The 16,554-nt window shown below is 34.1% G+C and overlaps 2 protein-coding genes across 4 annotated transcripts; one reads left to right on the top strand and one right to left on the bottom strand.

Moving 5' to 3' along the window:
• The first annotated feature begins 217 nt into the window (after nucleotides 1-217).
• Nucleotides 218-1,064, top strand: LOC122585975 (protein LITTLE ZIPPER 1-like). The gene is made up of 2 exons (XM_043758088.1): nucleotides 218-495; nucleotides 599-1,064. Exons 1-2 carry the CDS (start codon nucleotides 377-379, stop codon nucleotides 777-779), a joined length of 300 nt encoding a protein of 99 aa, XP_043614023.1. The 5' UTR covers nucleotides 218-376; the 3' UTR covers nucleotides 780-1,064.
• Nucleotides 1,065-5,624: 4,560 nt separating this feature from the next.
• LOC122579589 (ycf49-like protein) lies at nucleotides 5,625-9,517 on the bottom strand. 3 transcript variants are annotated; one of them, XM_043751788.1, is made up of 5 exons: nucleotides 9,084-9,517; nucleotides 7,596-7,674; nucleotides 6,536-6,604; nucleotides 5,896-5,995; nucleotides 5,625-5,776 (listed from the first exon to the last, which is right to left on the bottom strand). In XM_043751788.1, the coding sequence occupies exons 1-5, from the start codon at nucleotides 9,398-9,400 to the stop codon at nucleotides 5,772-5,774; spliced, it is 570 nt and encodes a 189-aa protein (XP_043607723.1). In that variant the 5' UTR covers nucleotides 9,401-9,517; the 3' UTR covers nucleotides 5,625-5,771. The 3 variants fall into 3 exon arrangements, with proteins under 3 accessions (XP_043607723.1, XP_043607715.1, XP_043607731.1); XM_043751780.1 differs by having other exon boundaries at nucleotides 5,625-5,995; XM_043751796.1 differs by lacking the exon at nucleotides 5,625-5,776 and having other exon boundaries at nucleotides 5,824-5,995; nucleotides 6,501-6,604.
• Nucleotides 9,518-16,554: the final 7,037 nt, after the last annotated feature.

Raw genomic sequence — 16,554 nt, forward strand, 5'->3', positions numbered from 1 at the left:
ATCCTAAAAGGACTCCAAGTAGCCAAACACCAAAAAGAAGATTTCAAAACAACAATGGATTTGAACAAACACATGAAAGCTTAGAATGAAAATAAAAGCTTTCCTTGTTCTTAGGCTTTACCTTCTTGTCCAATAGAATATAATACTTTTTGGCTTCTTTCTCTTTTTAATCATGAACATCCCTCATCATCATTATCGTTATTGAAATTACCCCTCATCACACAGACCCTCTCTCAAGTGATACATATATAATGATATATATGTATGCAAACACATGTGCTTGTGGCTTTGTGCATCATGGCTTGAGACCAAACCACCTATATATAAGGATCCAGCAACTCATTTAATACAAGTAGTTGTCAAAAGCTAAGTGAACATGTGTACTAGCAATAGCAAAGAATGCATGGCACCCCCTTCTCTCCATTTCCTGAACCAAAAGGCCAACTCAAAGCAACCTAAGTTTCGTGTTCGGGTTAGAGTTCATAGACTTAACAGGTAAATCTTATTGGTTTTCGTTGTGCGTCTTTAATTACGTTTATCATTCGTGTATGATATGAAAGAATCTCGTTTAATTTTGGTTATATTTCTTCTGTATTAGGGCTAACAAGTTCATCGAAGAAAAGATGAAACGCGAGATGGAATTAAAGAACTTGAAGTTGTACATGGAGAACATGAGCATCTTGAAAGAGAATGAAAGGTTAAGAAACAAAGCCACCTTGCTCCATCAGGAAAGACTTGCGCTATTGTCCATGCTCGAGGAGAAAAAACTCAAACTTTGATCATCCCTCGAGTTCGTCTTTATAATCATTTTGACACACGGGCAACTTTCAGACTCTCAAAAGTGGAGCAAATTAAATCTAATCAATTTTCTAAATCAATATGGTGTAGTATCTTTTTACCATAATAGAAGAATGGTAGTACGACTCTGGATATGAGTTTATATTCATCTATGCATGTAAGGGGCGAGTCTCATGTTTTGCATTATGTATCATTAACGAATGGATTTTAGGGCCCTATGTTTAATCTATTCAAACACGTATAAATTATGTTGTTAAGTTATTGTACATTAATGAATAAATTGTCTATTGCAATACCTTATGTGCCTTAAATATGCTTAGCAAACTAATCTAATTAAAAGTGGTTTTATAATATCATGTTGTTTGATTCAGTATTATATTCCATGTGTGTATCTTAGTTTTTATATTTTTATGAAGTTGACTTTTAGAAAAGCTATCTCTCGAGCCACTAATGGTTTTAGGATGGATTCGATCTCACCTTTCCAGTCTGGAATATGAAGCTTCTTTGCACGTGTGAAGATACCAAAAGTATAACTTCAGCAAACAAGATTATAGATTTAATAAGACCAGCCTTTTACTCGCACCTCTAATTAGCTTGTGTTAGTCTCGTTACACCAGGCCAGGGGGATTTAGCCTAGCACTATAAGTTGTGGGTGGAGTAGATATTAGGTGGTTTTAGGAGTAGATTTGACTGTTTTAAAATGACATTTTATCATACTCTTATTCTTAAATTACATGCATGTTTTGGAATGAAACTCAAGACTTTCGAAAACCCCTCTATTACACCTACAAATGCGAGAAGTAAGATCCGAACCCAGGTAGATATTCTCAAAATCAAAGACTTTACAAATACACCAACTCTATTGGCGAAAATAGGATTATAGTAAGGCTTATGGCCTAGCACTATTCCTTATGTTGTTGATTCAAGTCTCATTATATACAAAAGTGTATATTGTATGGTGTGATGTAATGTAATATATGTCTTTCAGAAAAAATCCTTATATTTTGATAGAATGTTATAGCAATTATCGCGGTGATCCAGCAACCAAGAGGTCTTGGGTTCAACTCACATTTGGGACCATGGGGTGTGAATGCTATTGTTTGAAAGATTAAATTACACTATAAGAAAATCTTGTCAAGTAACATGAAGGTAACAATTGGTAAATATTGGTACAAAATATGTCTCTTGACTCATCGGTAGCTACAAGTATGGTTCTATGAGCAATTCTGGAGAATTCAAATAAAGATTGACTAAAAGGTCAATACTAACTTTGACATATGGATCATAATATTATTAAATTCTTTCAATTTGGGGTCTAAAAGTAGTGTTGTTGGAATGAACATCCCAAAGCTTTGACCTAAGCCTATACTTTCATGGAAACCTGGAATCCAACTCTTGTAACTTACTCCACAGGTCAACTCTCCTGTTGGTGTACATTTCCTAATGTCAACCACAACATGTTGATATGTATGTATGATTGTATGTTATTATTATCAAGTATTATCTTAAGTAGGTTATCATATTATACTTAACTCACTATGCATGCGTAATATGAATATGTAATATACTAATATCTACATATGTAAAATTAAAGTCCCTAAAACTAACTTTTTTCTGGCTATATTCTCGTACTGTAATTGATTGGGAGAACAATAATGTTTGGGACTATGGGATAGCAATATTCAAAAGGACACTTATTGTAGAGCAAGTGTACCCATCATGAGAAGCTAAAGTCGATCGTTATATGAGTGTCGTAAACAATTTTCGTAGTGTCAATGATGTAAACAGTCCTTAAATATGAAGGCACTGCACCCATTATATAATATAAGCAATAATATAATTTGTTGCTGCCGAAAATACCCTTGAGAAGAGTTTGATCATATACTTGGGTCATTGAGCATGTTTAGCTAGTAATCTACCTAATCAGGTCATCTTGCATGATTAGAGATATATTTGGACCTCCTAATAGAGTAAGACTGTAAAATGCATGATAATGCTAAAATGAGTCAAGATATTTAAGAGTGACCTTATTTTCTAAAATAGTAAACCGGTAAACGAAGAGGGATCCAAGTTCAGGCTACTTGAGTACTTATGATATTTATACAAATGTTTAGAGGGCATTATATGCCATGTCACTTGGATACAATTACAATATCTAGAGCAAAGGGACTTACACATATTCATTCATCACAAAACTAGCCAATGGGGTTGGTGGCCCATTGGTAAGGTCTTTGACCTTGGGGGGATCCACCTGGGTTCGAGTCCCACTTCTCACATTTGTGGGGTGGATTAATAGGGATTTTTCGAGAGTCCTGGGTTTCATACCAGGCATGCGTGTAATTTAGGAGTAAGGGTAGATTAAAATGTCGTTCTAAAAAAACCTTTCCAAGAAAGAGGCAGTTCCACATCAGATAGTTAACCAAGCTGATCTGTTGCAAAGATAAATAAACATTGCCGCAGAATCAGATAAAATCTCCATTCAGTTGGTGTTAGATAGAGGAACACTTTCCATAAAGGTAGTGATGTCCTTCGAGTTATGTGGTATACCATGTATCCCAAGGCATGCTTCATCTTGTGGCTTGCCATAGGACAAAGGTTAAAAACAGAAGATAGGAATCCTGATATATCATGTTCATTCTTAAGGCTCACGAGGACTCACACTGTTACATATTTTTCTTATAGCTACACATTAGACAGGTGTGGAACAAGGTAAAGCTTCTTGCAAAGATGGAACCGATTTCCAGAGTATGGACCGGCATTGGTCACAATCTGCATTCACGATTCAAGAGGGAATTGGTTTCAAACATTAATGGCTGGTTAGTGTTCGCTGCCACGGTGTATTGTGTTAGCAGGAACAAAACACATGCCTATTTAACAAGGGCACGGAGGCTGTATAAGTGCTACAGAAAAAGATATAACTGGGGTAATGTGAATAAACTTCTAACTCTTACTCTTAACCTCCAAGTAACTCACGGTTGCTGCTGAGATGTGGAAGCCATCAGATCTGTTATATAGTTATGAGGTTAATGCAGATGTTAATCTGGCTGTCCTTTCGATCGTGTTTCACATCGTGGTCGAGTGTTTTCCATTCTAACGTCAAATTCAGAGCATGTTATAAACTTGTATATCTAGGATGGTACAAGAATGTATCTTGGTCTAGTCAAGGAGATCACGGCCTGTCTTGAAGCTTATACTAAGTTTTCTGTGGGAGTCCCACTTACAATCTGTACAAATTAGACTATATGTTTTGACAAGCACTATTATTTTACTGCAGGTACAGCCCTCTTCCCCCTCCCCTTCCCCCCCAAAAAGTAAATATATAAGAAAAAACTAGGTTGAGTTAACTTAGACCACCTTCAAGTGGTCTAGCGATAACATCCTGAGATCTTTGCAAAAGGTCTCAGGTTCAAATCGTAAGGTACAAACTTGGAGGTGTCCAGATAAAGGTTCGGAGATGGTCACGGGATACCCTGGTCAGGCCGTGTACATCTGAGTCAAAGAGACTCTTCTTTCCCGGGTAACCTAAATAGGAAAAACGTCATCCACTTGCAATTTAGTTTAACTTAAAAACCATCTTGTTACTTCGATAACAATGACTAGAAGTGGTAGTTAGGCCTTGTTAACTTATGAATGGGTCGAATTGGATTGCATTCTATTTCTAGCTGGCCATACGGGTCGAATCAGAAAATCTAACATATTATATATATACTAAAAACCTATTTAAATGTACAAGTACTTTGTGCGTAAAATGTACAAGCTTTTAAAGCACAACTAATTTTAACTAAATTTCGTTTTAACCTCCAAAACTTTAACCAAATTTCATTTTAACCCCCTAAAATTGCTATTTTTTAACATTTACCCCACATCAAAGTTTTCGCTTTCATTTTCATGACACTAAACTTTTAGGTTCTCATGTTTTCATCAAACAACTTTCACACAGTTACGGTTTTAGTTATAAACATTTGGTCTTTGATTATTTTCATTTGTCTTTTTATATATATAACGTTTACATTATACAATAACTTTTATCATCATTACGTCTTACGTTCATGTTGTTTTTATACATCTTAATATTCTTTTACATAATTTTTATTGTATTGCTACACGTTTAGTTGTTTTTTAAATTAAAATGTTCATCTTTTAACTTGTATCCCACAAAAAATTTCGTTTTCATTTTTATTGACATTAAACTTTTGGGTTCTCAGGTTTTCATCATACAATTTGCACACAGTTATGGTTTTACTTTTAAAGATTTGGTTTTTGATTATCTTCTTCCGTTTTTATACATATATATAACGTTTTTAATATATAATAATTTTCATCATGCTTATGTCTTACATTCATGAAACATTTAAAACATTAATATAGTTATTGTTTGTGTTTTTATACGACTTATTATTCCTTTATAATATTTTTAATATTATTGCTAGATGGTAAGTGGTCATTTTTAAAGTTTGAGTTCGAATATTTGACATAAATTTGCCAAAACTTTATTGTATAAAAAACGTACCTGCGGCAACACGCGGGGTCAATAACTAGTATTTCCTAAATCAACTTTGATCTCTGAATCCCCACATACAATGCTCTTACTTAACCAAAGGAACATTTACGGGTAACATAAAAGTGTTAGAACCTGCTTCAAACAACTTTCAAATTCCCAAAATGGCCCAGGACATAAATAAACACTCGTTCATAGCCTCCAAGACCTACGGGCCATCTAAGGGACTTATATTCAAAGTTTTTAATTTTCCAATCATTTTTCTCTTTCTTATGATAGACATCAGAAGTCAAAGCAAAAGCCTCGGAAACACAATTCACAACATCAGTTTCAGTAAATACAGACAATGCATTTCCACCTATAACAATATAACTTTTATAAAGATTATACTTTCAACACTTTCTGACAATCGTAATAAGATTATTATCAATAGCAGCCACAAAAGTGGAAGTTATCTGTGTTCTTTTCCTTTTTGCTACTCTACAAATGCAATTGAAGTTGAGGGGTAAATGGTCTACAGATGAAAATAAGATTAAGAAGTATTTACCTTAAGGATTAAAATATGAAGATTCTGGAAGTGAATACATATTCTTATGTACCAGTGGAGCGTTCTTGTGACGATTTATAGATTTTGTATGCGGCTATGCACATTGTAGTATTGCCAATAACCGTCAATGCCCCTTGAATAGCAACCAGTATCTATATTTGAAGTTAAGTAAAAGTAAACATTCAGTGTCATTTTACATGAAAATATACAGACAACGTATAAGATGCAATGTCAACAAGTTTAAAAAGTCGGTAAGAAATAGACTCATCATCATCACAAACACAAATTTTATGAGTTGGTTACTATTTTACGCTAAATATAGACGAGTAAAAGGATGAGAATTCCCTATTCAGATTACGTTGGGAAGGGCAAGTCTTTTGACTCAATGTACGCGGCCTAACCGGGGTATCATGTGGCCGTTTCCAAGCCCTTCCCTAGCCACCTCCAATAATGTACCTAGCAGGATTCAAGCTTGAGACCACTTGTAAAGATCACAAGTCGTTTACGCTAAATATTATGTACCATAAACAGTAATAAACGCAAAGTACATTGATATTTCGTGCAATTTGCCCTTGAAATATGATAGAAGTTCAAGATTTGCTTTTGGCTTGTAACAATATGAACATTGTGAATCACATACGAACATAAATGCCATACCAAGCTCTGCTTTTCGAAATGAACACCAAACTTACTTCAAGTGATTCCGAGTTATAAAAGAAATGCCAAGTACACGCGCAAAACGCTCCACCAAGCAGGGGCACCTGAATCAATTAACTCGTCATATATATATATATATATAGAGAGAGAGAGAGAGAGAGAGAGAAAGTTAATTTAGGGACACTTTTAAATTAGGGACACTTCTCAATCATTCATTTTTCACCATCTCCGACCACCACCATCATCTCCGACAACCACCATCATCCTTCGGCGACAGCGAACACCGCCACCACGACTTACACATGTGTAAGTTATACAACCACCATCACCACCACCACCACCATCTCCGACCACCATGATCCTCCGGCGACGGCGACCACCGCCACCACGACTTACACATGTGTAAGTTACAACTTACGCATGTGTAAGTTACATGTCCCTAATGGTCCCTAATTTAAGAAGTCCCTAAATTAACCCACCCCTATATATATTATATATATATATATAGATAGTGAAAAGTTATTTTGAGAACCCTTTTTTTGTGAGAACCTTTGAGAACTTTACAAATCAAGCCCAACCGATGATTATTCTTTACATGAAAATTGTTTTTTGATTGTTTTCTGAATAACTTATGTGTAATTTTGAAGTTTATAATTGTGTGGAGGCATGGATTATCATCCGTTATACAATTATGTGGAGATTTGGATTCTTGATCACATGTGCACGAATATTGCTATGATTACATGTGATCGACTTGTATGCATGTGATCATAGCAATATTCGTGCACATGTGATCAGGAATCAAAATCTCCACATAATTGTATAATGGATGATAATCCATGCTTTACACAATTATAAACTTCAAAATTACACATAAGTTATTCAGAAAACAATAAAAAACAATTTTCATGTAAAGAACAATCATCGGTTGGGCTTAATTTGAAAAGTTCTCAAAGGTTCTCAAAAAAAAAAAGGGTTCTCAAAATAACTTTACCCTATACAGATGTAAAAACCAGGGAGCATAAGCTTATGCCTTACACACGTATAAATAACAAAATATGTAATGGGAATCAATATATCAATAGTGTAACTCACCATACCCCAAGAAAGCCCCTTCCATGATTGATATCCAGATTTCTCTCCATATTGCCATACTAAGATCATTGCTGCAACCCTTCAAATTTAACCCCAAAAATTTTAATAACTCATCATTATAAACAATCATATATTAGTTCCAATAACTTAACCATCATAACTTCCATCGCTTATAAAGGGGTGTTTAGAATTGCTTTTTGACGGGGAATGGGGAATATCTAAGTATAGTGTTTTCAAATCGCACAAATCTAGAAGATAGTGTTTGGATAAACCTATGAAAAAAGTGAGCATCTACGTTTACTTATGGCTATGAAAGAAAAAGTGAGCATCTACGTTTACTTATGGCTATGAAGAAAAAGTGAGCATCTACGTTTACTTATGGCTATGAAGAACAGGATGAGACCTGCATTTTGAAAATGCCTCTTTTCCAGAATGCAAAATCATTTTTACAAACGCAATTTCAAACACACCCTAATTGAAACTTTTGAAGCTCATTACTATTCATGACAAATCAATCTATAAATAACAATACCCAATCCATTTTGTGTGCAAGGTACTAGGAAGGTATGATATCGATAGTCATATTATACTTCTTCATACCCAAGGGCCAAGGGTACAGAGACTACTTCTAAAAAAAACCTTAGACTTATAAATATCAGGGGATAGGTTGGCTCAACCCAAAGACGGGCTAAGTCCATTTGGGTTGGGCCAATGATATGATCCCACATCGGCCAAGTATGGGATTGGTTGGTGGTTTATAAGCCTAGGTGTCCCCTCCTCCTTTGAGCTAGCTTTTGGGAGTGAGTTCTACACCTATCTTAGGGCATGATGCGAGCCTATTATGGGATGGGTTTGTATCAGCCAACCTCTCCCAACCAAAAGATAGGTTTAGTTCATTAGGGTTTAGTCAATCAATCCTCTAATAATAAAGTGTCATGTAAAGGTTGTGCTTGTGCACAAAAAGAACGAGTTCTAACAAGTACTACAACAACATCAACAAAAAACGGTACCCAATCCGTGCCAAAACGAGGTATGAGGAGGTAGGATGTAGACAGTCTTGCCTCAATCCAAAGGTAAAAAGACTGCTTTCATAAGGATCTTTGGCCAAAGAGTTCTAACAAGTACTAAGATACTAAAATAATGTAACAAAACAGCCTAAGAAGAATATTATTAGTATGAAAAAATGATGAATATGACTAATTTGGTCGGCCTACAAACATACTTAAAAATCTGGTTCTAACACAACATATCAAAGGTCAAGAGAAAGAAAGTGAGTGAAATCTATGTTTCGGCTCTAGATTTTTAGGCATATCACATTCTATTATTATAGATATCAAACTTAAGAGATTCCCACAATTTTGCATTCATAAAGCAACCATCTTGACATTATTAATCAATAACTAGCTCCAGAATCCAACAAAATATCAAACTATCAATCAATAATTGGTATATATATAAAAAAAAAACAGTAAGATTTAATTAAAATACCATTCAACAACACTTGAAACATGGATAGCCCAAGTAGGAAGTGAGAGAGCATTTGAAGGTTCAGTGAGTTGCATTGATGAGCCCACCAACAATGGCAACTCAGCAGCAAGTACAGAAGCAGGTCCCACAAAAAGGGGTGTTGTTAAGGCAAACCCAGCTCCCATCAAAGCTGCCATGGCTTTCTTGTTGTTTATGCCATATTGGGTGTTTCTTGAAATCTTGGTTTTGGGATAACATGATTTGGGGGTTTTAGGGAGAATTCGACGGGAGAAAGAAAAAGGGTTTGAAGAAGATAACAATGTTGGAAGAATTGTCATGTTTTAGAAATTTTGATTTAAAAAAAATATAGTAGATGGAAAGTTATTTGGTAACAGACTAACCATCCATCTTTCGATGGGTTTTTTCTTTTTTTTTTTTCTTTCCCAGTTTCTACAACAAAAAGGTCGGGTGCAGAGTAAAGATCGATGAGAGGGGTGGGAGTGGATGCGGGGAGGACTGCGGGGAATGCCGGCCCCGCGCGGGCACACCGCTGCAAGGGGTTTGGAGTGGGGTAAAATGGAAGAGAATTGGTGTAGTGAGCCCGAGGAGAGAGAAGAGGAGGTGGGGACTGCGTGCAAGAAAAGGGCGAATGGGGGCTGGACACTTGGCGATTGAGGTTGGGGTAAGTGGCGCCATCATTTTGGGGTGAATTGGGGAAGTTTGAGGTGAAGAGTTTTTATTGGAAGATGGTAATATGGATATTTTGGAAAGTTTGGGGTTGGGGAAACCACTCCCTCCCCCCTAAGTGGTATTCTTAGATTTTGATTAGCAAAAATATTGTATTCCAAACACGTATTTACCGAAATGTTTTCTCAAACATATTTTTTAGGAAAGAAATGCTAGGTATACAAAGTTACAAACTAAATACAAACATATTTTTACAAAAAGTCACAACTCAACATAACTTTTCACCGATCATCTCTCAAAATTAGAATCAACATAATTCAAATATAAAATCTTTCAAAAAGTCTAAAATAATACTATAAGTCTATAATTAAGAGGGTTGATAATGTACGCAGCAAAGGCGAGTGGCGGGTGGTAACCACGTATGGAACACCACCGTCGATGGGTGACCACGTGTGGGTGATGGAGTTTGAGTGGTATTTCGCCGCAGGTGGTGCTCGAGTGGTTGATGACCTAGTTTTCTATTTTTATATATAGAATCCTCCTTTTTTTATTTAAACACTCCCACAACACACATTCATCCATAAATTGTCATATTCACACACACATTCACCCATACTTTTTACTTCAAGTTTACATATCTTTCCTTCCATACTTCAAATCATGGAAACACATGAGGTAAATGACCTTTTGGGATGCTAAAATGGCGATGCGAAACCACATGCTCAACCAAGCCAGACACATATTTGAATAAACAATGTGATTCAGAGCGTAACAGACAGTAAGGCAGTGTCGGTGGTGGTCAGCATGTAGATTACCATACTAACCCGGGGGAGGAATACTCATCTCTTTCAACCTAGCGACGCTGCCGGGTTTCTTGAACCCTATCGGTACATTCATCGCAACGACGACAACAGTAGTGTGGACTCAGACTATTCCGAATGTTAGTATTATATAATGCTTTTATTATTTTTTTTAGTATTATGTAATGTTTTTATTATTTTTTTTTTTTAGTATTATGTAATTTTTTTATGGTATTAGTAATATTAGGTAATGTTTTATGTTGGGAAAAATACATAAAAAGGTAACCTATTTACATAAAATTCTTAAAAAGGGGCACCTATTTAGTTTTCGTCTATTTAAAGGATCCAGTTTTCATAAATTTTCTAATTAAGGGAACATCGTTAGTTTTTGACACCAAGCCTCCGTTAAGTGCCACATCACCCTTCTTTTTGAACTCCCTAAACTTCTGAACCCCTTCCTGTTCCTCTGAAAATGCAACAACCACGTCGGAAAAACTTTGACCTCCGATTACTCCCTCATTCTTATGAATCAAGACCTGAAATCGGTTGCAACATGTTTAGAAATTAATTCCATACAAAACCTGACCAAAAGTAAGTTCGATCTCCTTCGCCGGAAAATTTCATATCGCGATTACTCTCTTGTCTTTTCGAATTAGAACATGAAACCTGTTGCAATCTACTTTAAATTCAATCTCGAACAAATCCTAATTAATTTTACAGTCCAAAAACGTTGCTTGAAATTTCGACAGCTCGCCAGAAAAACGAAGAACACACTAATACTCGATTTCGAGGTCTGAAAAATCAAAATAATGCTTTATGATCACAAAATCACAACGAATTCAGATTCAATTTATCGATTTATGCACTTAATCACTTGAAAATAGAGGTGGTGGAGTGGAAAAAGGTGGAGATAGTGATTTAGTGGTGCATGCCGGCAATTTTCCGGCGTTCCTCGGCGGCGACCGGTGGTGGTGTGGTACTTAATAGATACCCGGTGTCAAAAACTAATGATGTTCCTTTATTATGAAATTTATGAAAACTGGATCCTTTAAATAGACGAAAACTAAATAGGTTACCCTTTTTAGAAATTTTAGGTAAATAAGTTACCTTTTTATGTATTTTCCCCTTTTATGTTTAATGAAATTTTGTTTTAAGAATAAAAAAAATTGTTATAATGAGTGGTGGCAATGGCAACAAAATTTGGATGAGTGATGAGTGAGTAGTGGATTTGAGGTAACATAACATGATTGGTTGAAAGAGAGTAATAAATAAGTGATGGGTAAAGGTGATGTCAACCCTCCAATAAACCACTTCAATTATAAAATAGTTTGTGAGACATTACTACAACCATACCCTCAAATCTAGTGGAACTCTCGGGAATCGGGATGGAGATACAATCTTGTAGCTGAATTATGAGCTACTCGTCGTTTAGTGCAACTCTTCGGGATGAAAATATATCATTATGGAAAACTTACATGATGTATGAGCTTTTTAATTAGAAGTGTTTTTGTATTTATATTAAGAGTGCTCAAGAAAATAAATTAAAATTAAATTGACATGTTTTAACACATATGTAGCCTTTGACACGTGTGTTTCTAAAAGTTAAAATTGTTTGTTTAATTATCAAATCTTATGGAAGAATTAAAAACGTGAAAGTGTGATTTTAGACTAGGCAAAATATTTTGTAGGAATTAAGAAATACTTTCTTTTCTTTTTCCACTTTCCTTCGATTCTCTAGTCAGTCTACTTTACGCACGCTCTAATGTTTTTATTTTTGCCAGCTTTTAAAAATACTAAATATATTATATATCGGAATTAATAGTTTATGTTGTGCTTGGTTTATGAATCTAGGAAATGAGGAATGCAACTACAACAACAATATTCAATTTTTGTACGCGGGATATGAAGAAGTGAGACGTAGACAGTTTTATCTCTACCCAAAAGCAGAGAGACTGATTCCATAAGAAATTTCGGCCAAAAAAGTAAAAAAAGCATGATGTAAATAGTATAGTAATCATACCTGCTGAGTATTACCTAGCTGCATTAAGAGTGTAGAATAATAACAAACATGTGACTTAACATATGGAAAAAAATTTCTTTTTATTTTTAGCTAAAAAATGTAAGCTAAGCTCATACATTTTACGAAAGTGGAATATAAAAAAGGAATGATATCCTTTATTTTGCTTAGATTTTTCATTCTTTTGGACATTAAAAGAATCGCATCGAAACCATACCTTTTATTTTAGTTTGCTGTTATGTATTTGATTTATGCCAAAAACCAAGATCCGGACCCAATTATTTGTTGAACATGAATAGATAACTAAGACCTAACATGGCCCAAGTTTGTGTTTCTTTTCACAACCTTCGAATGTATTGCAAAACCTAACATGTCTCACATTAGTGGGTCAGACTACATATGTCGACGAATATTTGGCCATTTATGTATGGTTATATATATATCCTCATCATGTAATCCTACACACCATGTGACATTTCCTATTTTTCCATTATCCTCCTTCAATTGTATTATGAAAGTTATAGTATTATCGTTCACAATACTATGTAGTTTATTAATATATAAATAAAATATTATTACATATTATGTTCATAGACCAACCATGATTTAAACATCCCATCGTATTTAAGTTCAGATTATATGAAGAATACGGTTAAAAAATAAATTAAAATTTGAATCCATATATAGCATAAAACATGACATTATTTACGGATAAAAATTGCTACATAGATTTCCTAGATATAGGGAAATCTTAAATATTTTTTAAGCATAAAAAGCATGAATTTATAATCTAACACAAAAAGTAATTTTTTTAATCGTAAATTGGGTTTCTCGGTTATGTATTTTTGGATCATTTGTTATATTTTTATAAACATTACGAGCATTATGTTATTTTTTATATAAAATTCAAATTATATTACATTTTTTTGAAATTATAGTACTTTTAAAAATATGTGTAATCAATGCATAACTTTTATTTTTTTCTCGTTCATCCCTTTAATCTTAATTTTATTCTATCTTTTTTATATATTTTGTATACATTATATATGTAGTCATTTAATCATATGTAACAAAGATAAGAAATAAAGTGGTGTATAGTTGGCAGCTTCGTATGGTACGTGTCAATAGTCAAAATCATATTAACAACCTGGTATACATTGCCAATGTTTGCTAGTTCATATCTCATGTCATACGTGTCATTTTTTAAATCACCCACATCACAAACTACTTGAAGCCAAGCCAATCACATACCGGTGGCGGTGTCACAGTCAGTCACTCTTACAATCTCCGTGAACTCAACTCTCCCAAAAATACTTTTTTTAAAATGAAAAAACAAAGAAGCAGCATGAAATTGGAGCCTTGTATATATATGATTATTTCACAATAAATATCCTTTTTATAAAGAATGAAAATGACTCGTGCAAAAACTCAATCACTTGGCAATTTTTCTGAACTTTAATTTATCAGACAGCATACTTTATCTCTAGAGTTAATAACGATAATAGAACATAGAACATTCACTAGCTAATATATATCTAAGTATCCAACAATCGATCGGAAAATATTGTTTCATGCTTATACCTATTTGTTCATGCGTAACAAACTTAGTTTTAAGAAAAAATGTTGGGTGTTTACAAATGTATTTAAAAAATTATACGGATGTGTTCAAAATTCTCGAGGGACAAAAATTACAAATCCGTTTTTTAATTATGTGTTTAAATGGTATTTTTTTTCCCGAACATTTAGTCGGTATATGACATTGGGAAAACCTCACTGTATAATGGTGAAATCTTGCACGTACTCTAGACAACGAGATGTTGAACATGATTCGTTATAAGTATTCAGATTGAAAAACTTCAAAGTTTTGTCATCCTTAAAAATCAAACTTAAAACCTTAAATAAAACCGAAAATGCCTCTACGAGTGGTATTTATGATACCTCCAAATTTATAATGGTAAGTTTAAATCCAAAGTAATTTACTGAAAAGGATAATTTTAATTGCGTGGGACATGCAATAACATGTCAAAAGAATTTGTTGATGATATAATAATAAGTGATATTAAAAACCGCATAATATAAACATTAGATCACCTTGTTATTTATCTTCATTAAATTATTGTTGATGGAAGTAAACCCAACGTCACTCAAACTCATTCTTTTCTAAAAGAAAAATTCATAATCAGATACACATAATGTTTTGTTAAGGTGATGTCAATGTTAATAATTTTTACGTCACGTAATAATAAGTTTACGTGTGGACGTGTTTAAGGTAGAATTGATTAAAGTAATCGATTTTAACTCATAAGATCAACTATACATATGCAGAGGCGGTATCAGAAAAAACTTTTAAAGGGGGCAAACTTAAAAAACTTATAAAAAATATATCTAAAATAGGGCAAAATGTTAAAAACCTATAGAAATTTTTTAAAATTTTATGAAAAATTTAAAAATACATGACAAAATTTAAACTTGGAGGGGGCATTGGACCCCCTTGCCCCCCCTTTAGTACCGCCCCTGTACATATGTCCTCAACCCGATAAGATTAAGTGTTTTAATTTAGATAAACTAGCACGGTACCCGCGTAATACGATGATGATGATGGTGATGGCGACGGTGTGGTGGCGGGGTAACTGTTGGTGGTGGAGGACTGGAGGTGGCGTCGAGTGGTGTAAAAAACTGATGTAAATGTAAGTAATGTAAAGTGTAAATGAAGATATTTTAAAAGATAAATGATTATTGTACATAAATGTGTAAATGAAGATAATTGATGTAAATGTCATTGATCAACATCAACTATACATATGTCCTCAACCCGATAAAATTTATAGTATAATATAATCATTAACGTTAAAAAGATATTGTATGTGAAAATACTTTAAGAGGTCCGAGTAAAAATATTACAAACTTTTCAACACATCCAAAAATAAGTGATCTTTTTTAGGTAGGTTATGAACCGATAAATTAACATAAAACAATATTCATGTTTAAACTATTCGTTAGTTTATATTCATTCATTACTGTTTATGAACAAACACCAACAAAAATAAAAATAGTAATAATCACATGATCAGAAGCATTAGGGTTCAAATTTATCTATACAAAATATCCATTTTCAAAAACTAGTTTAGCTGGCATGCTTAATAGTAATTTTAATATTAGACATTCGACTAGTCAAAAAAATAAATAAAATGTCTACAAGTATTATATAACGAATCTTTTCAAATTGCATACTTATACAATAGGGAGTGATACTAAGACTAGGAGGAGTAGAGCATCTATGGAATGCCCCTCCTCTATCTATATGTTGACACGTGTCCCACTCTAATCATGAGGGGCATTCCCCCATTCTTTTGGGGTGGGGGAATGCCCTTTGAGACATTCCCTAATTTTTATTTTTATTTTTTATTTGTAAATAAATTAAATAAAAGAAACTACTTTATTAAATAAAAAAACTAAATATTTTATATTAAATAATAAAACATCACACTTTTTATTAAATAAAAAACTAAACATCACACTTAAAAAATACATAAAAACTTGAAATGAAGCTAATCAGGGTCGTCATCGTCGGTGCTAACATAATCTCGAAGATCAGCGAAGGGATCGGCTGGAGGCTCGAAGTCATGTGGTGTGTTCGCCCAAAGATGGTCAACCAAATCTGCCATTAGCATGTGACGTACTATAAATTATTAACTATATATATTTTGTAAAAATAATGTTACCGATACAAAATTGTAGACATGCTTCTCTTGATGTCCGCTCAGACATCTGCAAATACTCGTCAAGAAAATCACTATTCACGCCGTATGCCAATTGACGAATTGCAGATGTAAACTTTTGTATCCCGGCGAACCCTCTTCTCCCAGCCCGATCATATCTCGTCTGAAAAATTTGGGTACCTAGCCACCAAATCACCAACTATCCGCGGAAATAAAGGTTTTGTCATACGAAACCTTTTTCTGAAAAGTCTCGCGTTGTATCGCGGTTG

The sequence above is a fragment of the Erigeron canadensis genome, chromosome 1, assembly GCF_010389155.1.
Source record: "Erigeron canadensis isolate Cc75 chromosome 1, C_canadensis_v1, whole genome shotgun sequence".
In the NCBI taxonomy this organism is placed as follows: Eukaryota; Viridiplantae; Streptophyta; class Magnoliopsida; order Asterales; family Asteraceae; genus Erigeron; species Erigeron canadensis.

Coding starts and splice junctions, on each gene's coding strand:
- LOC122585975 (XM_043758088.1), top strand. CDS start 377: ATGTGTACTAGCAATAGCAAAGAATGCATGGCACCCCCTTCTCTCCAT. Junction 496..598: donor AGAGTTCATAGACTTAACAG/GTAAATCTTATT, acceptor CTTCTGTATTAG/GGCTAACAAGTTCATCGAAG.
- LOC122579589 (XM_043751780.1), bottom strand. CDS start 9,400: ATGACAATTCTTCCAACATTGTTATCTTCTTCAAACCCTTTTTCTTTC. Junction 6,605..7,595: donor AGGGGCTTTCTTGGGGTATG/GTGAGTTACACT, acceptor TAATTGATTCAG/GTGCCCCTGCTTGGTGGAGC. Junction 5,996..6,535: donor ATAACTCGGAATCACTTGAA/GTAAGTTTGGTG, acceptor CTTCAAATATAG/ATACTGGTTGCTATTCAAGG.